General features: G+C 33.2%; 1 protein-coding gene across 1 annotated transcript in view; it reads right to left on the bottom strand.

Moving 5' to 3' along the window:
• Nucleotides 1–3,050: 3,050 nt before the first annotated feature.
• Nucleotides 3,051–24,749, bottom strand: part of LOC105325172 (uncharacterized) — a 28,369-nt gene continuing 6,670 nt past the window's right edge. Inside the window, exons 6-10 of the mRNA XM_066068962.1 lie at nucleotides 21,326–21,755; nucleotides 19,448–20,278; nucleotides 15,287–16,242; nucleotides 14,783–15,000; nucleotides 3,051–8,791 (exon numbers count right to left, since the gene is read on the bottom strand). Coding sequence (XP_065925034.1) covers nucleotides 8,719–8,791; nucleotides 14,783–15,000; nucleotides 15,287–16,242; nucleotides 19,448–20,278; nucleotides 21,326–21,755 — 2,508 coding nt within the window. The 3' untranslated portion in view covers nucleotides 3,051–8,718. The remainder of the gene's footprint in view (nucleotides 8,792–14,782; nucleotides 15,001–15,286; nucleotides 16,243–19,447; nucleotides 20,279–21,325; nucleotides 21,756–24,749) is intronic.

The raw sequence follows: 24,749 nt of genomic DNA, 5'->3' as shown, positions 1-24,749 counted from the left end.
CCACATCAATGTAATGAAAGCTGGGCTTAGTTGTATAACTTTCTTAAATGTAATCCTGGCTTCACCATCATCAACATTTTAAAATCCCTCAACTCATTCCTCAACTCAAATCCTGTAACGGAAAGTGCATAAGTTTGGGATCAAATCTCGTAAATGAGGCTGAGTATATATTGACTTAAAGAAAGTTGGTGACGGGGAACCTGGTGGCTCAACTTTTCACGGATTTAAAGGGTGCTCCTCCAATACAGGTTTACATCATCATCAAATATGGTAATAAAAATCCCGTAAATTACAGACATTTTTGAACTTGAAGAAAAAAGAAAAAACTACTAAGAAAAATTGCTGGCACTTGGCAATGAAAAGGGGGGGGGAGGGGGGTCCACGCCTTACTTTTTTTTTCTTTTTTTTTGTGAAACCAACTTTTTCCTCATTTGTACCCAGATAATATCCAACAAAAGTTTGAAAATTATACATTGATACCTGAAAATTTGCAGCAAAGAATAATTTATAGAGTTATCTATAATATTGCACTATATAATGCAATGATTTATGGTATTCTTTACTTTTATTCATTTCAGTTTTCACAAAGAATTATGTAAATATCTGTTGAATCAACATCTGGTAAACTAAGATTTGGCAATCACAAGGCAATTTTTTTTCTGAGAAGCAAAATATCAAACAATATGGAAAATATTTCTGTTATATATTCAAAATAGAATAACTCACTAGACACTCTAACTTGTAACAACTGTTGATTAGGTTTTCCTTTTTCAACATTTAAAAAACAAAGTAATTTTTAAGGAGTGACAACTATTTTGTTAAAAAAAAGGTAATAAAGTCCTTTTATGACTTGAAGATCTTATGATATGCATACTGGTCCCAAAGCTAATTTTAAACAAAGCATACAGACAATTAAGTGCTCATTGACAAAGGAAGAGAGATTGTCTATCAAACAGGAAGAATGGCCGAGATGATATTATTTTATTTTAAAGTGAAACAAAAGGAAATTTTTACACGATAAGATGCCCTACATTCTTATATGAGACACATGGATTATGATGTTTGAAAAAGATCAAGCTAGTGATCAAAAAGAAATAAGTTGTGAAGAAATTTCTGTAATTTATCGGTAATTGAACCATAAAGGTTTGTGAAGCGTAAATAAAAAATCTAGAGTTGTAACACTGTTCTTAACAGAACTTCACTGTAAAAACATATTACAAATTTCTGTATCTGACATGTTTTCATTTCGTAATCAGGAAAAACCCAACAGCAACAATAACCCCTCCCTATGCATTACTTTGGATAAATCTCGCAAAACATTTATCATAACTTGCATATACTTCCATTATCTAAATGTAAAAAGAGAATTTTAAATTAGTATTACAGTACTCTAAAATTGCCAAAACACTACAATCATATCATATTTGTAATACATTATACCCTATTGGGCCACTTTATCAATTTATTTAGCTAATACAGTATGATCATGCAAAAAAATTCAGTTCTTTGTTAATAATGAAAGAATTGATTTCCTTATAATGATAACAATTTTGGTTTATAATATGAAATAGATGTATTAAGGGTCCTCCACACACCTGGGAAAAGTTCTACTTACAAGCTCATTCTTCTAAATCACTTAAAGATATGGATTTCTAGCTTGTGTTCGAATTAAAAATGACAGGAAAATTTCAATTTTTTCGGGGGAAATCAACTTTTTAAAATCTAGCCGCTACTCATGAAAATAAAAGTCCCTGCGGTATTCGAACTCAGGACCTGCGAGTCGGTAGGTCTAAGCTACATCCATTGCGCCACAGAGATAGACATCACAGAATGGCAATTTAAACTGTTTCACAATGCGTTAAAATCGCCATGTTGTGACGTACTGTCAAAAAAAGTGGAAGTCATGGGGTGTCGAGGATCCTTAAAATAACCCACAAACCACTGCCCTTGATTTACAAATTATCAATTTTCCCTAGTAAACTCATGCTCCATCTCAGTCTGATTAAAATCAGATCTTCGACCTGCTCCTTGTTATTTTATTGTTGCTATACATGAGGTAGAAAAACAAGGAGCAGATCAGCGATCTGATTTTAATCAGATTGGCTCCATCTAAACCAAAAGTTGACCCAATTTTCAAGGTCAAATGTGTAGGTCATAGCAGAATTATATGAAAAACTCTTGTTCAGAGCATATCTTTTCTCTCTTTGGTCCAATCTGGCTCATATACTTCATTTACATGGTGCCTTTGATCAAAGGGTATGCAGTGACCTTTAATAATATTTGTAAGTCATGTATTAAAGTCTATTGATCAGATAACATATTTTTGGTTTTTTAAGAGCATATATATATACTCTTCACTTAGCCCTATTTGGCTAATACTTTACATAAACAAAGCTTTTTGGTTAATGGTGTGCAGTGACCTTGAACCAAGTCAATGTGAAGATCATAGGGGATCTCTTTATAATCAGTTTTAGGGCATAGATTATTTCCCCATTTGCTTAATCTTGCTCAGACTGAACAAAAATGCCTGTATGTAAGGGGTAATGCGATTGAATTAGAAGTTCACTGCCAGCTGGAAAAGTTATAGGTCGAGATCAAAGCAAAATTATCTAAAATTCTTTTTATATTTAAGTGGGGCCCTTTGAGATGTAAGGATTATCTCCCTTTGTTTTCAACATCAGAGTATATAAGTATATATATATAAAAAATGCTTTCTTTGGTGATTCATTCCGGATATGAAGGTAGCGACGTTGCAGGAAAAATACATAACCCGCATTAGCGGGTATAACGCGGGTTATGTAAATTTTTCCTGCAATGATCGCTACTTTCATAACCCGCATGACAAAGCAAAATATAGGTATGTAAGATCTTGATCAATGCACATAACAATCAGTACCATTCAAACGCTTATTTGTATCTGTATATTTATATACTGGTTACTGTAAATGCCAAGGTACTCAAGTTTTTTGTAATATTAAACTATTTGTAAATATAGTACAAATAGTAATAATTTATGCAGAAAAAAAAAAACAACCAACAACTTACAAAGATAATGTCTCAATTGACTGAAATTAGCTTATGTGTTTATTAAACAAACAAACTACATGTACTTCTATAATATGTGACAAATTACTCTATAGTTAAGATGTTGATTTTTTTGTTTAAATCAAACCTTGCTTTTCTCTTGAGATTATAAGTAAAAACATGCAGATAAAAAAGTACAAGTCTGGCATGAAAAAGAACTTGCATTGTTTACATCAGTATCCCCTCCCCTTTGACATGTACCTAAAAATTCTCAAATTAACTGGAAGTCAGACAAGTGTACTGTACTAATAACGGTACAGTACTAATAAACAAATCATATCTTTTGTAATTTTAATCAAAGAAGATTCCATTAACTGCAATAAGATCTCCTACTGATCTAGTCTAATTACTGATTAACTTCTACATGTAGTTTATATCTGATCAACTTCTACATGTACAGTCAAACTTCGTTATCTTGCACTAGATGGAGCTGATTAAAAACTTCGGGATATCCGCGGGTATTCGAGATATCAAGGGTAAAATACTTAAAATTTAAGTGTTTGGGACTTAAAAATCACTTTGACATATCCATAGTATTTAAGATATCGGTGTTCAAGATATCGAAGTTCAACTGTAATTATACTCATTAACTTGTGGGCTCTTAAGGTATCTCACTCCTCAATCTCCTTGTATCAAGAATTTCTTCAGAAGAATATCATTGAAGTTTGTTGATAAAACGTGCTTAAGAAATACAAAGAAATGGGGTACTCAGTGTTCATCCCTCTGGGTTAAGGTGCATTTTTTTTTACCTTTTAAGTAAAATTGCAATTTTCCCTGTATAATCGATTGTTACCAGTTTTTCTAACCAAGCAGAATATTTACACAGCTAGTACATAAAATACTGTTTCAAATTATGCGCACTGATCAGATTGAATACGGTGACGAAGAAATAAATCTGTTTAAAGCCATATAAAAAATTTTATGACCTTTTGGCACATGAAACTAGGTTATTTTTTAATACGAATCATTTGATTTGAAATAAAATCTTTCTAAATATAATTTTTTTAAAAAAATCCCATGCAGTTTGTTTAAAGTTATCAAAGAAAATTTAATTATTTGTTATATAAATGTCGCCATCCTTTACATGTAATGGCGTATGGAACTTTTTAATATGTGTCTTAAGCTTTACTGATAGAAGTTTTACCGTATCTAATATTCAAACTTGTTTATTGATATAATAGACATACTGTATCAAATTTACACATTTTTGTGTTTGCATACACATCACAAAAAGATAAAAACAAAAAATTTCAAAAAATATAGAATATAGAATATTGCTTTCAACTACCGGGTAGTTGTTCTGTTTAAAATTATAAAGCCTGAAATTCATTCAATGCAATTTTTATTGCTTTTTTTTTTTTTTTTCACTATAATAAAATTTACGATTTGAAATCTACGAAAATTGTTCAGATGTATGTAAAAAGATTATCAGAAAATTATCTCCTTGAGCCGAACAGTCAACCAATGAAATAGATGTAAATTTTCGCCTCATGTATTTTCTACCAATCACAAAGGAGAGGTGGTGCACAACCCAGAGACTGTAAATAATTACAACTCTTTATACAGTTTTCCAAGGAAGACATTAATGTATTTAATGATTATGTGTGCAATGAACTCTAAATATGATGAGTGAGATACCTTGTTACTGCCTCCTTCACCATAACCAAAACTACATGAGTTTAGTTTTGTTACATCTGATACAAATCTTAATCTCACCCCTTCACATAAGTTACCACTATAAATGTCTTATGTAAACATGTACTATTTAAATTCCCTAAAATGTCTAAAGTTAATAAATATACATATACATTATATATAGCACAATCATATTACAATTGTATCAGTCATAGGTGTTCTCCATCTAAATCAGTACATTAAAATATCTTAATCCATACAATGCATGTCCTATTAAACCAACTAAAAACTTAATTCTACCCTTTCAGTTTGGTTTGTGTCAGTTTGATTTTACATATCAACATATCTCTTCACATTATATTACAGGTAGTCAGGTAACTATTCATCCAAAAATACCTATACAGTAAAACGCACTTATAGCGAACATACCTAAAACAAATTAAAACTTACAGTAAAGTGATTTTCATTCCCAGTAAAACATTATGTAAATTTAACAGATATAATGAATTATGCTTATAGCAATTAAAGCAAAATAGTCTGTTCTTGGCAATTCGTTGTTATCAGTTTTACTGTATAATTTGTCAATGAAAGCAAGTTATATACATGTATCACTTGAATCAAGTCATGGATCAAACTTTAGTTAAAGGATGCAGATTTTTTTTTCACTGATTTAAATGATTACATAATTTAACATACCAATACACAAAAAATTATTTTAATTATACATTTGTATATATACACATAAAAAAATAATTTAAGTTTGGGTATGTTTCCATAGATAAATTAAGCTTCAATCAAAAGAACACACACGATGGTCATCACAGACAATTCTGATAAATTATAACAAATGGTATGGAATCGGCAACAAATTAGTAATAATATAACATATACACATACTGGTAAATATAAATATGATATCATCATTTTGTCTAAATTATAAATATATAGGGCTATCTGATTCAATAGGGTAACTAAGATATATGTTTTTCTACATCATATGTTTTCAATTTCAGGTTCTAATTGAATTTTCAAAAGAAATTGACATTTCATTTAGGACAAAAAATGAGAGAGAGAGAGAGAGAGAGAGAGAGGGGGGGGGGGAGTAGAGAGAGCATATTATCAGAACTTATATTCATTTGGATGACCTTTCTCCTTTCATTGAACATTTGATTTCAATGACGGAGATTTTTAGTTTAAAATTTCTCATTAACAATAACAACAATCATACGTCTAACTGCAAATATATCTTAGTAGTAATCTCATAATACTCATGATTAGAAAACCAATATTTTGTTTCCAACTTTCTAATCACCTCCCACCCCCATCTAGAAAAAAACTTTTCTGATAAATGACTTTCAAATAATAAGTACCAGTATCTTATCTTTTCATATACAATACAAAAAAGCACACTGATTAATTAATTAGCTTAGAGGATTTTGCAATTGTTTCTCAGAAAAAAGCATGCTGGTAATATTTTCAACTTTTCAAGGAAATAACTTGATGATGACACAATGCAATGGACAAATAGAGAAATGACAGGGGACTCAGACCTACAGTGATATAGGAAAACAAACTGACTTGCATGTGCACTCTACTTCCAAATTGTTAAAAGAATTTGGAAATTTTCAAACATGTTAAAGCTAAAAGCAGTGCTTTTAAACTCTAGATCGAGCTGAGCCAAACAACACAAATTTTTTTGACAAAGATCAATTTGGTGGGAATAATATATATAAAACGTCTTTTAAAAAATTAAAAAAAAGAAAATGTCTTTTCAAAATTTGAAAATATATACAACGATTACAAGGTATTGGGGACGGAAATATTTACATTTATCTGCTGACATAATCAATAGACTCTGTTGAAACATTTAATAAGATCTGGTATCATGACTTTATAAACATATCTTGCCATCTCTACAGTCTATCATAATCAAAACAACTATAGCTTAATAGAAGAAATATACAAAAAAATATAAAACAAACATTGTACTTTCTAAACATATCTTTACAACAGCCAGCTTAGAAAACCGTTGTTATTAAAGGGACTTGGACACGATTTGACTTAAAAATTTTTAATTTTATTTCTCCATTTTCAATGTTTATACTGATAAATATAGAAGTTTATAATGCTTGTCAAAATTTGAATGTCAAATATCAAGTTATAAGCAAGATACAGAGTTCATAATTCTTTGTTTTGTAAACAAAGCCCGAATGTTGTCATTTTTACATATGTGTTGTATCGGTGCAAGTTTCAATCAAATGTATCTTTCTTTTGTTGATAATAGTATTTAGGAAGATACTGAATGAGTTTAAATTGTTTTTACATGTCATTTTGTCAAAGAAATGGTAATTCTCTACATTACATTATTTGTAAACAACTATAAGACTCGAGCTTTGTTTACATAACAACCAATTCTTACCTCTATATCTCGCTTGTAACTTGACTTAAACATTCAATATTTTGGTCCATCATTTAAAATGCTCTAGTAAACCATTTTATACATAAAAAATAAAAATAAAATTTTTGATCTTAAATCGTGTCCAAGTCCCTTTAACCCTCTCCTAAACAATTAAGATATTATTTTTTTTTACATTCTGCAGTACATATCCCCCCCCCCCCCCACACACACACACTTTTATTTTAAAAAGCCCATTATCCAATCAATTTTTTATTTCAATTGGTTTATAGGCTGATTTTTCACCCACCTTTGGAAAAAAAATGGGTTTTTATAAATTCTGACCTAAAGTTTGAACAGAAATTTGAGAGAGGACACACATCGATTCATGTAAATGATTAAAAATGGTCCAATTAAAATAGATTTAGTCTAGCATTTTAAGTGCTACTGTAGATACAAAATGTGATTTGTAAAATCGCTTGCGGTAAAAGGCTAGATTCCTCCTAAAACAATGGTAGTGTTTAAGGGTGAATACATGTATTTACAACGAATAAGATTTGTAGATATAATATGTAACAGTTGATTGTGATCTGTGTATTAAACTAACAGAATACTATATACAGGGAAATATTCATCCTTGTTGTCAACTGGCAAATTCAAGACTGGGAGAATTTTAATGTCTCAAATTATCTCTTTTTAGACACAACTTTGTCAGGGCAAAGTCAAGATGAGGCAAAACCGTTTGCAATTGAAGAAGGGTGAAAATAACAAAGGACTGATGTAACTCTCTGTACAGTAGTTCCAAGAAAATCAAATAACGTGCTATACATAAGACATCAATGTTAATTGTAGAGAAATTATACAAGTACTGACATTAATTTACCATATTTAGTTCAGCGATTGGTTTCAAACTAAGTTTTCTGAACGGGCTGTTATGGTAGACAAACAGTGATGAATTTTTTACAGATGAATTGAAATTGAAACCAATATAATCAAACAGAATTCAAAGAGATTTTACATGAGGTTTTAAGACGATGAAAAGAACAATAAATTTCATCATATGAGGGGAAAATCCAAATTATTTTGTATATCAATGACATGCAATGATCGTGCCTTTGGAAAAGTCCAAATTATATCCATGATCGACAGTACACTGGCTGTAGCTAGAAGTTAAGAATGTGTATAATGTACACGAAAATAAAACATACTAGGTCAACATGTCAGGACATCACAAAAATGCAGCTGACTGTAAATGTGGACATTTTTGTAAGGGTAAAATTCAGTGACCACATGAAATAAAGACTTTTAAGGGGTTAATTTGCACAAGTAAAAAATTCATATTTTATGGGACATATTATTCATAGCATAGTTCAATACCCCAGGCCTCTATAAAAAAATGTTTATCTGGTGATAATTTCAGCAGTCACTCTACGCATAGTAAAATTCACTCTACGTTTAGTAAAACTGACCGATTTCACTAACAATCCAATCAATAATTTGATTGTTGAATACTTATATATATATATCACATACTCTTGGCAAGAGTCAATCATAACAGTATCTACGTTAAGAAACTAGGGAAGAGTCTCCTGATTTCATTGGTGTCACTCTGTCACTCCCTTCACTGCTAGTTCTTCCTGTACTCTCTGGAGATAGGTGGGGTCTGGGTAACCAAATCTATGAAAAAACAAAACAAACAATGATCACTTCTTTATAAATTCCAATATTCATAGGCAGGGCAATATGCCTCCTATTTTTTTTTTTTTGCACATATCATAGTTTGATACACTTTGATAAATGATAAAGCAAAACGCCCTTTCATTGTTGTAATTGTTACTTTGTTACCATAGTAACTTGCTGTAGATGAAAAAAAAAATGAACAAGAGGCCAATAGGCATTAACTGTCACCTGAGTACCATAGCCCATGCACAAACTTGTCAAGGAGTCTCATATAGTTTCATTCTTGAGTAAAAATAATTATAATATTGTAATGTCGACCACCTTCTTGCCTGAAACCTATATAATTTTAGCGAAAAACTTACAAAGATCATACTAGAGTGCATGACATGATATTAAAAAAAGGTAAAAGAAAATAGATGAAAATAATTTTCCCATACTTGTTAACTTTCAAAATAGGTTTTATGTGTATATAATTTTTTCATAAATAAACTAAAACAAGGTGGCTAGTAGACATGTTTAAAACAACCTCAATTATGAAGAAGCAAGGGAAGATAACTCAATTAACTTTCACAATATCTTAACTTTGATACACAGCTTCATCCTGTTTCTTTTCTAAATACAAATGTATGTGAATTATCTCATTTCTTTCATTGCAATTCCTGAGCAGAATAAAATAACAAGACAAATATACCCCCCTTCCCAGCCATAACACTTGCCTTACATGTAGGTGGCATGAAATATTATAAAAGATAACAGCTTAATGGGTTTTTTCTAAATATGCAGTCAGATTTTATTCTGTTTCAGTAGACCTTTTTTAAACATTCTCTATACATTTCACTAAATGACCATGCTTTTAGCCACACCCTGCATTAAGAATCCCAACCCTGTTGTCACAATTTGTATATATGTTGAATTAAAGTGTTATTAGGTTTTATTTATTTTTGTGAGCAACAGGGCTCCGTAAAGTGCTCCGATCAGCCAGTCATTGACTGTTAAACCGGTTTTCATGCACGAGTTATTTCTGACCAGGTTGTTCATGAGAGAAAGTCTGTCCTTCAGTAAGAACCTTCGTGGTGTTTAACAAAATGTCTTAGGACCTGTGGCCTATGTCTATGTCTGTGTGAGATGAAATCCTGTGTGGAGTGTTTGAAAAGAATTCCTGTGTGGTAAAAGTACAATAAATCATGTTGCGAAAGAACAGCAGTATTAGTGAGAAGTATTTTTCATTAACATTTCTATTTAGAATAAGCATACTAATATACATATTTTTGTCTTCTTAATAAGTGTTTTATGATATTTTTGTTTGTTTGCATAAGAATATAAAGTATGGTAGTCTGACGGTTGAATATTATACAATAATTGCTGATTTTGAGGTCAATTCGATGATTTAGCTACCCGAGAAGTACAACTCCGGCTCGGTGAATATTGTACTTCAAAGGTAGCTAAATCATCGTATAGATAAAAAACCCAGCAATAATTATTTTATTATATGATTCAGCGACGAATTGATACAGACATAAATTAAATTGAGTGTTATCGAGCAACGTTTTAGTTTGAAGCCATAGCCGAACAAATTGAGAAACGCGACGTTTCATTGGAGGATCTATTTGTAGTCCAATGTAGAGAAAATCAAATGTTATATTGACCTCCTTGGTCACGTGCAGGTGAATATAATGTTCTGTTTTTTCGAGATAGTTGGATATGAGCCAATCAGACAGATAGGAATTAATCATTCATATAATAAAATGTATTATTTGAACAGTGTAGTGTTGTGATTTTCACTGAGGTACCGACCATGAATTTTAGGTGACTGAGTGTGTGTAGTCTACAATTTTATGGCTGAATTATCCGTGGGTGCAGAACAACTACAGACGACCCATAGTTGATGCTGGGATAGTGATGCACAAGGACGCACAGACACATGGTGATGCTCAGGTGATACGGTCCAGTTACATCCGTGGTGAAAGGTTCATACTACAGGGCAGCATGTTAACACAAGTGTACCCGAATATGCTTTATATATGTACATGTGCAACGCATCCTTATCGCCTATGATCGACATAATGGTGGTTCCAAATATGCATGTACTTGTTGCGTGTGTTATTCTTCATATAATTTAGAACACAGCGTATCAAAAGCAAAACATTGTCTGAACTTTATAAGTGTCATCAGCCAATGTCAGGTTATTTATTCTGATTATATATATGTTGGGGGTATTTAGGGGGTTAGTTAATTTTTTTGTTTATATTGTTTATGTGTTTGTTGTATGATTTTTCAGTTATTTGCGTGTTTGAATTGCGTGTTTGAGAGTTTGTGTGTGTGTGTCAAGAGTGTTGTATGCAGTAGCTATATTTTTCATTACACTGTAAGTAAACTTATTTTCATGGTTCTGCTTTTTTATTTCATCAAAGTTCAGTGTATAAAAGAGGGAATTTTCAGGCCTTTAAACACAAATTGTGGCACCTATACACTATATGAATGTTTTGGCCCCGCCCTAGATTCAGAATCCCTACCTCGGGGGATATGAAATTAAAAAAATTTGATAGAGGACATCCTGGTCTACAAAATTATAAATTTAGTTTTCCCTACTGGTGTGTGGGAGTAGAGAGGATAATTTTTAACATTATATGCATTAACACTATACATCCATTTTAGCCCCGCCCTAGAGTCAACACCCATTGTCCATGGGACATAAAATTTACAATTTTAGTAGAGGACTTCCTGGTTAACATATTTATGAAGTCTTTCTTACAGATGTGTGAGAGAAGAGAAGAAGATTTTTAAACATTATATACATTAACTCTATATGGCCATATTGCCCCTCCCCCTTCTTTCCCCTACAGCCTGAACCCCTGACCCAGGGGCCATGAATTTCACAATTTAGGTAGAGGAGTTCGTGGACATCATAAACATGCATTCAGTTTTTCCCCACATGTGTGGGAGTAAAGAAGAAGATTTTCTAAGATTTAATACATTTTCACCATATGGCTACATTGACCCCGCTATAGGGCCTAAACCCTTACCTAGGGGTAATGAATTTCAAAATTAAGTTAGAAGACTTCATGGACATCATAACCATGCATTTAGTTTTTATCAAATATATATGGGAGTAGAAAAGATTTTCTAAGATCTAATACATTTTTAGTAAATGGCCATATTGGCCCCACCCTAGATTCCAACCCCTGACCAAGGGGCCATGAATTTCACAATTTTGGTAGAGGGCTTCATGGACATCATAACCATACATTCAGTTTTTTCTCACATGTGTGGGAGTAGAGAAGAAGAATTTTGAAAATTTGCCTTTTTTTGCATATTTGGCCCCGCCCGTCACACCCTGGGGGTGGTAGAGCCATGAATTTCAAAATTTAGATTCTTCTTACCATAGAGATGCTTCACACCAAAAATGGTAACAATTGGCATTGAAGTTTTCAAGAAGAAGTTAAAAATGTAAAATTGTTCACCCACGACGACGGACGAAGACCAATTGCATTAGGTCACCTGAGTCACTCAGGTGAGCAAAAAATCTAAAATTTATAACAAGAGGCCCATGGGCCACATTGCTCACCTGAGGAACAATAGGTATGATAAAATCAGCTTAATGGAGTCATAATACAAACTATCTGGACAATGTACAATAATACATGAAGATCCTGTATAAATAAAATCCATTTTTCCCCCTGGATATTCTAATGTTTATAATCATTAGTCCCTTTTCTAACAGGCTGATTTTATAGTCATATCACATTATGAGTATTGCAGTTCTCAAAAAGATCCTTAATAATTGTTTATATATGGGATATAAAGCTACATCAAACTCTTAACCTTCTTGTGAGGCCGAAGAATTGTCCTGGAGCCAAAGTCTTAACAATTATAAAGAATCATCTTGCTGATTAGTTTCTGAGAAGATTTTAAAAGATTTACTCTATATATTCCTGTGTAAAACTTTAACATCCCCCCCCCAATGTGGCCCCACCCTACCCCCAGGGATCATGATTTTCACAACTTGGAATCTACACTACCTGAGGATACTTCCACACAAGTTTCAGCTTTCCTGGCTGATTAGTTTCTGAGAAGAAGACTTTTAAATATTTACTCTATATATTTCTATCTAAAACTTCGACCCTCCATTGTGCCCCAACCTACCCCCAGGGATCATGATTTTCACAAGTTTGAATCTACACTACATGAGGATGCTTCCACACAAGTTTTAGCTTTCCTGACAGATTAGTTTTTGAGAAGAAGATTTTAAAAGATTTACTCTATATATATTCCTATGTAAAACTTTGACCCCCCATTGTGGCCCCACCCTACCCCCGGGCTTCATGATTTTCACAACTTGGAATCTACACTACCTGAGGATGCTTCCACACAAGTTTCAGCTTTCCTGGCTGATTTGTTTCTGAGAAGAGGATTTTTAAAAATTTACTCTATAGATATATTCCTACATAAAACTTCGACCCCCCTTGTGGCCCCACCCTACCCTTGGGGTCATGATTTCACAACTTTGATTCTACACTACCTGATTAGTTTCTGAGAAGAAGATTTTTAAAGATTTACTCTATATATTACTATCTAAAACTTCGAGCCCCCATTGTGCCCCACCCTACCCCCGGGGGTCATGATTTTACAACTTTGAATCTACACTACCTGAGGATGCTTCCACACAAGTTTCAGCTTTCCTTGCTGATTAGTTTATGAGAAGAGGATTTTTAAAAATTTACTCTATAGATATATTCCTACGTAAATCTTCTACCCCCATTGTGGCCCCACCCTACCCTCGGGGGTCATGATTTCACAAGTTTGAATCTACACTACTGAGGATGCTTTCACACAAGTTTCAGCTTTCCTGGCTGATTAGTTTCTGAGAAGAAATTTTTTTAAAATTTACTCTATATATTCCTATGTAAAACTTAAAGCCCCCATTGTGGCCCCACTCTACCCCCGGGGGTCATGAATTTCACAACTTGGAATCTACACTACCTGAGGTTGCTTCCACACAAGTCTCAGCTTTCCTGGCTGATTAATTTCTGAGAAGAAGATTTCTAAAGATTTACTCTATTTATTCCTATGTAAAACTTTGACCCCCCATTGTGGCCCCACCCTACCCCCAGGGATCATGATTTTCACAACTTGGAATCTACACTACCTGAGGATACTTCCACACAAGTTTCAGCTTTCCTGGCTGATTAGTTTCTGAGAAGAAGACTTTTAAATATTTACTCTATATATTTCTATCTAAAACTTTGACCCTCCATTGTGCCCCAACCTACCCCCAGGGATCATGATTTTCACAAGTTTGAATCTACACTACATGAGGATGCTTCCACACAAGTTTTAGCTTTCCTGACTGATTAGTTTTTGAGAAGAAGATTTTAAAAGATTTACTCTATATATATTCTTATGTAAAACTTTGACCCCCCATTGTGGCCCCACCCTACCCCCGGGGTTCATGATTTTCACAACTTGGAATCTACACTACCTGAGGATGCTTCCACACAGGTGTTTTCCTGGCTTTATGATTCTTGAGAAGAAGTTTTTGAAAATTGATGATTTGTGCCAAGTTTGGTTGAAATTGGCCCAGTAGTTCTCGAGAAGATGTTAAAAATGTGAAAAGTTTACGGACAGACGGACGACAGACAAAATGTGATCAGAATCAGGTGAGCTAAAAAATGATGTCAGCAATTGAGAAATGAATATTTCAAGTGTTAATAGGGTCGTTACATTAGAATTTAAAAAAATTGACAGTTGTTTAAGTCTTTTGGCTATGATTTTATTAAGTTTATTTTTGGCTCGTAAATATATACGTCTATTTGAAAGAATTTACATCATGCAAATAAATCTGGGTTGGTGTAAATACAAAACTTACATCATTATTTATTTTGTATTTCCACCTACCTAGTAATTCTTAATTATGACCATAAAAAAACCCATACTAATCTGGTTTAATTATCATTGACAGGCGATGTTTTTACAGGTTTGCAACCTTACCGTTGAGCTCCAGTGTCTCTCTTGGTTTTGTGATGAATGTCATTCCAAGTGACGACGTTATCTTTTCCTGTGGTTCTAGAGTAACCAATAGTGAAAACCAACCGCCTGTCAAACGCCTTCTTCAATAGTCTCTGGACCTTTTGGCCTTCCTTGTTGTCAGGGAGAAATCCCCGTCGCTCTGTTCCTTCGTATGGCTGTCCAGGGTTCGGGTGCTCAAGCTGGGATTAATTTTTTTTAATTAAGTAATTAATAGATTCAAAATGCTATTTTTTTTTTTTAATTGCAATATATCGTTATAAATTGATAAAATTATAGTTGTCAAAATAGACAATCTGGAAGCAAGTGATAACTTAAAACTTACATTTCACTATATAAATATTTAAAACATCAATCATACACGTGCAAAACACATATAAAGTTATTTCTTGCAATTACATGTATTACATTTTTTATATAGTTACACATAATTTATTTTATTAAAATGTTAGATGTGATTGTCCATACCCCTTGTATTCCTGATTTAAAGTTGTATTTGACTATAATCGTTCCACAATTCTCGTATCCTGGTAATGATCGTCCCTCTTTTTCAACAGATATTACTCCCGGAGGCTGATTTCCGGTAATTTCTCCGAATATTTTACCACATACGGGACAGGCTTTTTTGTGTTTTGTGAAGGATTGTGTCAAACAAGATTTACAGAACTCGTGATTACAGTCCAGTTTCATACCATCCTTCACTTTATCCAGACATATAACACAGGTAGCGGTCTTATCATCACTGCTCTCAACACTTGGAACATCATGTAGACTAGTTTCATCATGACTTTTCTGATCATCATCATGAGTTTTATCATGGCTTTTCTCATCATCATCATCATCATCATCATCACTAATAATCAACAAGTTTCCTTCCTTTGCCTTTGTTTTCTCTCCTTCAGTTCTATTTTTCATTGATTGATTGTCCATGCTAGATTTGGCTTCTGTCAGAAGACCACTGTCTCCTGTGTAACTTTCACAATACTTTCTGTCGAACCTTGTTGCTCTTGCACTTGAATTTTTCACATACATTGACTGTGACCTTCTTGTAGATGTTTTTGGACGAGCACCTAATCCTCTGGGTCCTACAGCTTGTTCCTCTGTGGTTTCTGTGGAATTAGTCCAACTGTGCTGTCTTTGAACAGGAAACTTGGTGGAAGTATTTTCATCATTACTTGGTGCAGTAAAACTTAAATGTCCTGATTTTTGTTCATTCTTCACAGGACTTTTTTCATATTCTGATGGTTGAGTGCAGTTGCACTTGAAGATATCAATCAATGTTTGAGTAACATTTGGATTTCTGTTAATCAGATGAAGCTCTCTTATGCGGAAGTCTGACTGATGATCATTAAAAAATTCAGTAAGTACTTGGAAAAAAGTTTGACAGCACTGTTGAAGGTCCTCGGCTTTCTCAGCTAACAAACCTAATATAAGATTTTTTTATGCATTTAACATTAAAAAATTGTAGAGCTGTAGCTTTCAATAAATTCAGGACTGAAAGAATACAGATGAGCTTTCACATACCCATAAGATTATTTCTCAAAGTGTTGAAATATTTGCTGCCAGAATTATATTACTGATGTCACTTAAGTTTCCTTACACAAACAAGCACAAAATTAGCACAAAAAATATACTTGAACTCTTTTGGATGTCTTTCGCCATGATGATAATGATGATCGACCTAAAATGACTTAAAGAAGGGGAGGTGGAGGGAGGGGGTGGGGGTCCTACAGCAACATTTTTTGCATATTGACATGCAAAAAAAAAAAAAAAAGAGGTCCATGAGCCACATCGCTCACCTGAGCAACAATAGACATAATAAAATCAGCTTTATGGAGTCATATACAAAATATCTGAACATTGTTGTTTAATAGATCCTGCAAAAATTCCTCTGCATATTCTTTAGTTTATCATTGAGCCCCTTTGTAACAGGGTGATTTTACAGTCATATCACATATTGAGCATTGCAGTTCTCGAGAAGATGATCAGAATTAAACAACTGTTTATATATGGATTTTAAACCTACATCAAACTTTGAACCCCTTGTGAGGTCCAAGAATTGTCCAGGGGCCAGAGTCTAAACAGTTTAAAGAATCAACAATATGTCAAAATGCTTGCATATAAGTTAAACCATATACAGTCTAGACTGTCTTATGTGACCATCCAAGGAACCAATAAAAAAAGTCACATAAGACAGGGAGTCACATATCGCAGACCAAGACTAACTTCAAAACCTTTTGAGGTACCTTTTGGCTATACATAGTAATTGATGCCAAATACATATGTAGTTAACTCATATATCTTTTAGCTATAAACTAGTTTTTGATAGACTGAAATTAAAATTTCATCATCTTCAAAAAAAATTAATTTTGTACAGAATCACTTGTTGTAAAAACAAATGGGAGCGTATAAGTAATCTCAGTATGTTTTTGTTTCCCCCCAATTAGACTATGGCAGTTTCATTTCATTGTTTTGTATTATTTAATGACTGGCAAGTAAAACGATGTTAACTACATTTCTGCAACATAACAATCTATATGATGTTTTCGTTTACCAAGTAACGATAAACAGCTTAACCATGCCCAGTTTTACATACGTTTTCATATCTATTAATCTGACCCTAAACTTGTGTTTATAATACATGTACTCTACATGCATGATGTCAGACTCGTTATCTGCCATGTTTGTTTACTTGACTAAGCACCCTCCCAATTTCTTCTTTGTACATGTCTTAATTATGCAACTTCTTTTTAAATATCGATGTGTGGTTTCAACTTAAACATGTACCGGTACATGCACAGATGAGTTTGGCCGAGACATCCATTTACCAAGTAACAATATCAATAAACAGCTTAAAAACCAATGTTTATAAAATTTCAATTACTATCGTGCCGCCATGTTTGTTTATACAGGGTACAAAAAAAGAGATATAGTGGGAGTCTTGAAAAACCTCACGTGTGGGGGTTAATGGTATTACCGTTAGCATGAAAGGTAAAAACCTTCTAATTGCTTATCAGAACAAAACACTTCTAATTGTTTCTCAACTTGGGACACCATTTTAATTTGCTTAAAGTCCCTTAAAACAGTCTACACAGCATTTTGGGACTTAAAAAATGATGGTCGCTTGTCACGTAAGACAAGAGGTCGCTTAATGCAGAGTTTTCATATAGGAAATTACGTTGGGCAGTCTATGTATGGTCGGATAAGACAGAGAGTCGCTTAATACAGAGAGTCGCTGAGGCGCGCAGTCTAGACTGTATAATAACATTTGTGAATAATTTAAATGTCCTTTGCAAATTTGCATCTACCCTAACAGAGGATGCTTTCTTACAAGTTTCAGCTTTTCTGGCCGATTGGTCTCTGAGAAGAAGATTTTTAAAAATTTATCTCTTTATATTGCTATGTAAAAATAGACCCCTCATTGTGGCATCATCCTACCCCTGGGGATCATGATTTCGAGAACCCTGAATCTACACTACCTGAGGATGCTTCCACACAAGTTACAGCTTTTCTGGCTAATCAGTTTCAGAGAAGAAGATTTTTAAAGTTTTACTCTATATATTCCTATGTAAAAATTTGACACCCCTTTTTGGCCCAAACCTACCCCTTGGGATTATGAATTGAAAAAATTGAATCTACACTACATGAGAATGCTTCCATACAAGTTTCAGCTTTCTGGCTGATTAGTTTCAGAGAAACTCATTTTTAAAGATTTACTCTAAATATTCCTTTGTAAAAATTTGACACCCCATTGTGGCCCTACCTTACCCCTGGTAATCATGATTTGAAAAAAACTTGAACCTACACTACCTGAGAATGCTTTCTTAAGAGTTTCAGCTCTTCTAACCAGTTGGGTTTTTGAGAAAAAGATTTCTGAAAACTACCAACAAATTTTCAATGATTTTTAATTATCTCACCTTAAAAAAGGGCATAGCCCTTCATTTAAAAAATGTGAATTCCCTTTACCTAAGGATGCTTTGTGCCAAGTTTTGCTGAAATCGGCCCAGTGGTTCCGGAAAAGAAGTCGAAAATGTAAAAAGTTTACAGGCAGAGGGACAGACGGACGCCGGACAAATAGTGATCAGAAAAGCTCAGGTGAGCTAAAAAGGTGAACCGAAATCTGATTAACTCTGATACTCTTTATGAAAAACATAGAAGAACAAACATCTTATTCATTTATTTTCATACCTGTTGTTTTGATATTATGGTACATTGCACATAACATATGCATGAAATATTACATACAGAGAAACTACCGGTATTCATGCTTTGCGTGGTAGACAATAAGATTATTTCCAAATTGGAATGACCCCATAACAATAATTTGTTACATTAAAGCAATATGAGCTGCAATTTTCATGCTGAAATTTTTTTTCCACGAAAATGTTATTTTCTACTAAAATGACCAAAAATATCATGGTTTATAATTTCTGTTAGCCTTATTTTTGTGGAAAAGCTGTTAAGAAGCCTTGATTGAAGCAAAATTGAATTATTGTCGTCCTGTACAAAAATTGAACTGCTATATATTCCTTAGAAGAGAAATCTTTCTTCTGACAAAAACAAATTATTTTTTTAAATCTTATTTAGCTTTAAACTTATATTATACACATTGTCAAAATGAATATATACCTGCACCAATCAAAGGCATGGCAAATCTTGTTGAATTGTTGTAGCTGTTGATGGTATTAAATATTTTCCTCAGTGTGGTCGTATAATATCTCAGGCTTTCTTGATCTGTTCTTGACATTGATTGGATAACAGCATGGACTACAAAACGGACTTTCAATTCCCCTCCACTGCATGTTTCCACATCCCCAAATTTCCATTTATATGTACCATGTAAAGATTTGCTTCTGAGTTTGGAATAACTTTCATTGTATTTTGACCCCCCTGCTGCAGCAACAGCCTTTGCTAAAGGACCACCTCCTGACATTCCATCATCATTGCTGCATATCAGGGCATCCCCTCGAAACCGTACAATACTGCCAGTGTAAATTTTGATCACCATTTTATTTTGAAAACTGAAAACCTTGGCAGTCTGTGGTCCAAATTGTTCATCCTTCATTTTGAAAAGACATCCTTTTTTGCTTTGAGGGAGTTTTTCAGTGTGCCTCTGTTCAGAACTTCTGGACTCTGGGGATCTTGGAGTTCTCACACTGTTTCTTTGTTGTGTTGTTTCAACATGATGGACAGTAACTTGTTTTTTATCATCCATGTCAAACGCTGATGAAGATCTCAAGGCTTTCATTAAGGCAGGATGTCGTGTCTTTGCACCATGGATGGATATGGAATCTGGGCGTTTCTTGTAGTTATGGTAAGCATCTGTCATTTCTCTCAGGACATTGACATCTATGTCCACTATGTGGATCTCCTTCAAATACAAAGCTGTCTGTCTGCTGAAATTTATTATTCCTTGCAAGTACATCTCTGCACAAAGTTTTAACGGAACCCCAAAAATTCCTACAAAAGTTAATGAATTTCCTTACTGGGTTTACTGTTACAGTATATATATATATACCTAATTTAATGTGAGGGATTAATTTCTGTGTAAAAATGCAAGAAGCTCCCTTGCAGATTCTAAAACCTTGTTTAATATAAGCTTCATACTATATTAAATCATTAAACAAGAATAGAATTCCTGGGTCCCCCACGGCCCCCGCCTGTCAAGCAGTATACTAGTATCAACCAAGGCTGATTTAGGAACTTGACCAAGGTATTAGTGGTATAAACATTTAATGGTATAAATTTCATGTAAATCCGTCAAAATTTGTAGGCATGAGAGCGCTTACAAGGTCAATTTTTGGATAAAACGGAGTCATTATTGTGGTCAAAGTCCTATAACTCCAAAAAAAGTATCAACCAATGCTGATTTTCGAATTTGACCAAAGTATTAGTGGTATAAACATTTGGTATAAATTTAATGAAAATCCGTCAAAATTTGTAGGCATGAGAGCGCTTACAAAAAGTGTGACAGTCGGAAGCACGGACGCAAGGACACATGGACCCACGGATGGACGCCCAGCATTTCTATGTCCCCGCTCCGCGTTGCGACGGGGGACAAAAAGTTCAGTACTTGGGATTGTTTAATGCAATTTTTGATACAAAACAAGAGGATCAAATAATTAGGTACGAAACTGCATAAAATCTACAGTAGTTAAACACAGAGAGCTATACAAATGGCCAAGCTAAAACTGAGATTTAACCAAATAAATCGTTTCTACAATTTTTATATCAATTAATTGTAAAATGAGAATTTTCTTTGCTATGATACATGTATGTCAAAGTTTCCTTTGCTATGATACATGTATGTCAAAGTTTATCCCAAAAGAAACAAAATAGTAACTTGAGAGTCACATATTTATCAAACATTAAAGACTTCTCCAAAAGTGTCACCTTTCAGTAAAACAATTTTGCTACATGTATATTGCTGAAAAAAACAAATGACTTTTAAATAGTTTTTGGACCAATCTTTACAAAACATTGTTAGAAAGAGAATTTCATACTAACCACAGCTAATTGCTGGCATGACTAAACTTCTAACACATAGGTTTTCAGCTTCATTCAGGATATTCACAATGGTATCATGTAAATCAGATAAGCATTGTGTTTTGTCTGGATACCGATTCCACATCGGACCAACAGCATTCAAGATATGTTTAAACTGGTTTTTCAGGTTTGCAGAGGAGGTTGCTAGAACCTGAGTGGTCTTTAAGGAGCCTCCGAATCCAAGTTTTCTTTGGCATTCGTCATCAAATTCTCTTCCTGCTGCATTACTTATGACAAGTGCAACCCCAGCACCATGTGATAGTGCTTCATTGGCTGCATTCACAAGAGCGTCTGCATTCACATTCAATATAGACTCCACATAGACTTTCACTTGGATATTTCTTTCTTTGAACTCAAGTGAAGTATTCGATGCAGCTGACTGAGTTGTGACCTGTGGAAATTCCAAAAAAATGCAAAAAAAGATGTTTTGACTGCATGGGTCTTTATTGCCTTTTTAAAAAATTTACTTAGGCTATATGATATCCCATCTTGAAGCAAATAACTTCATACTGTCAACTTTTTAATTAAATCAGTTCCTAAATTTAATCTGCTCACAACATAGATCACTATACAATGATAAAATGTAGCTTAATAGAAGACCTACCTCCTTGGCAATTTAAATAAAAATATTCTTAACAAGATTTAACCAATCAGTTATCATGAAAAAATGATGACTTAAGGTACTGAAAAGGATTATCAGGAGAAAAAAAGATTGTGCATTGATAGAAATCTTTTTTTCATCAACAGGAATACACATTTAAAAAGAGATCAAAACAGAACTTAAAGTAGTCCGAGTATCGCACTACGTCATAATACGGATTTTACAATATTGGTTCAACTTTTACAAAGCGTTTTTGATACCCGGTATTGATTTTGCTCTACATCGCTGTTGTAAACAATGGCAATAATAGGCAATTAGAACGGTAATATATGTATTCAGAATCTATGAGAGATAGAAAAGATTAATGTTGAGAAACTCGATTCTGTTAAAGTAAAATGAAAAATGAAGTTTCTGATTAACCAGAATCTCAGGTATGCTTATATCTTCTTTGTTTTGATCCCCCCTCCCCCCCTGAATTTTTCGTTTTCTTTTACTATAAAACCGGTTTAAATTTAGAGACAAAAGCTATTTCGAATTTAATCAATTGTCAAATAATTAATGTTTAAATGATATCTAACATTGTTGACAGATCTAGGCAGAAAACTGTGATTTTTACGGATTTTTTCGTCAGAATCTACTTGGTTTAAAGCTTATAGCGTGAAAAGTAATCCGTCAACATATAATTTATTTTACCAAATCTTTTTTCTTAGATGTCAATCTATAGAATAAACACCATGAATTTAAGTTTGAGTCCATAAATTAGTAAAAAAAATTACCAAACGCGATACTAGCATTGCATTTTTTGTATTCTATTTTGATACATCAGGTACATAAAGCGTACTTACTTACAAAAATTTGCGCAAAGTTATTGACGAGTTATGGCTTAAATAAATATTTATACTCTATTTTGTATGTTCAGTTTTAATTTTCCCAAAATTGGTAATTATTTTTAGGAAAAACGGACGTCTAGCAAATTTCATAATTGTCAATAATTTTCGCAAAGGGGTACACCTTCTGAGAGGTGATAACAAACAAACTAGCATGTAAACACACATATTTTCTTTTGTATATGTATTGCTAGAATGTATATGTATCATTTAAAGCTAAGCTATTAATGATTGAGCCCATTTAGTGCTGAGTATAGGACTACCTTAAGTTTTTGATGCTTTGCTAAAAGGATTTAAAACAGCATAACCACCCAGAATTAGCTAGTCTCTTTTGTTCCAGTTCACCTTTTACCTGGTCAATTTAGACTTATTTTCGCCTTGCACTTATCTAATGTTAAGGTCAAGATCTAGTAGATCAATGGAGCCTACAGTTTCCTGAAAACTGAGATATTCTTTCGATTATGCTTCATAACAATGGCTTTGCTTTGTAAGGTGTACCAGGGCTAAATTTTAAAATAAACACAGTGAAAAGTGGTGTTTGAAACAGTCATTTTCAATGAAATACTGTAAACCAACTTTTAATCGCGTGCAAGATATTTTCGTGAGGTTCGCGAGGGCCTCATCGGCGCGAATATTTCTTGCGGCGATGTCGTGTGGTTGTTATTACAAAACGGGTCTGGATCTGGCTTCATCACGAACATTGGTCGTCAAGAACCACTTCTGCATGAGTAAATCGCGAAATAAAGTTGTTGCGAATAAAAGTTAGTTTACAGTACATGTATGAAGGAACCTAGCTACAAATCTTAATTTTTTTTCTGTTTTTGACAAATGAAATATATTCATTATGCCAACAGTACAGTTTATCTAAAAATGAAATGTAGAATGTTCTTGACCTCATCTTTGAAATTTGAAATTATTATCTTCAAGTATATATTTAATTTTCTACACTTATATAGTTACATTAGACTTGCTTGATGAATACAATATAAAGGGCATCTTATTACACTTTGTTGGCAGTATTTATTTTAAAAATTCCCATGCTGTAAAAAGCGCTTAACTAGAACAAAGAGAAAAGTTTTCTTGATGTAGATATCAAAGAAATTTTTCAACCAATAAGATGTGTTGGTATCTCATCTAATTAACAAAATTATCAATTGATTTTAGATTGAACATACCGGTATATATTGGGTTTATGTTTTTCTAAGATTTCCAATTTTTCCAATTGAGGAATAATATGAAATTTGCTGAACAGCTTCAAAATGTCAAACTACAGATCAAGTTTACACTTTCGTAGCGTCTGGTTGACATATTTTCGAGAAAATTAATTTTTTATATTCCAATTTTTTAAAGGGACTTGGACACGATTTGAGATCAAAAAATTTATTTATATTTTTTATGTATAAAATGGTTTACTGGTGCATTTTAAATGATTGACCAAAATATTGAATGTTAAAGCCAAGTAACGAGCGAGATGCAGAAGTAGGAATTGGTTGTAATGTAAACAAAGCTCGAGTCTTATATTTGTTAACAAAAAAATGTAATGTAGAGAATTACCATTTCTTAGACAAAATGACAAGTTAAAACAATTCAAACTTATTCAGTATCTTCATAAATACTATTATCAACAAAATACAGATACATTTGATTGAAACTTACACCAATACAACACATATATAAAAATGACAATATTCGAGCTTTGTTTACAAAACAAAGAATTACGAACTCTGTTACTTGCTTATAACTTGACATATGACTTTCAAATTTTGACATAGCATTATAAACTTTTATTTTTATCAGTATAAACATTGAAAACGGAAAAATAAAATTTGAAAATTTTAAGCCAAATCGTGTCCAAGTCCCTTTAATGTTCGGGTTCGATATACTGCATAACAGTGCA

Source organism: Magallana gigas, chromosome 8 (assembly GCF_963853765.1).
Source record: "Magallana gigas chromosome 8, xbMagGiga1.1, whole genome shotgun sequence".
NCBI lineage: Eukaryota > Metazoa > Mollusca > Bivalvia > Ostreida > Ostreidae > Magallana > Magallana gigas.
The sequence above is the reverse complement of the archived record's forward strand: the minus strand, read 5'-3'. Positions and strand labels throughout refer to the sequence as shown.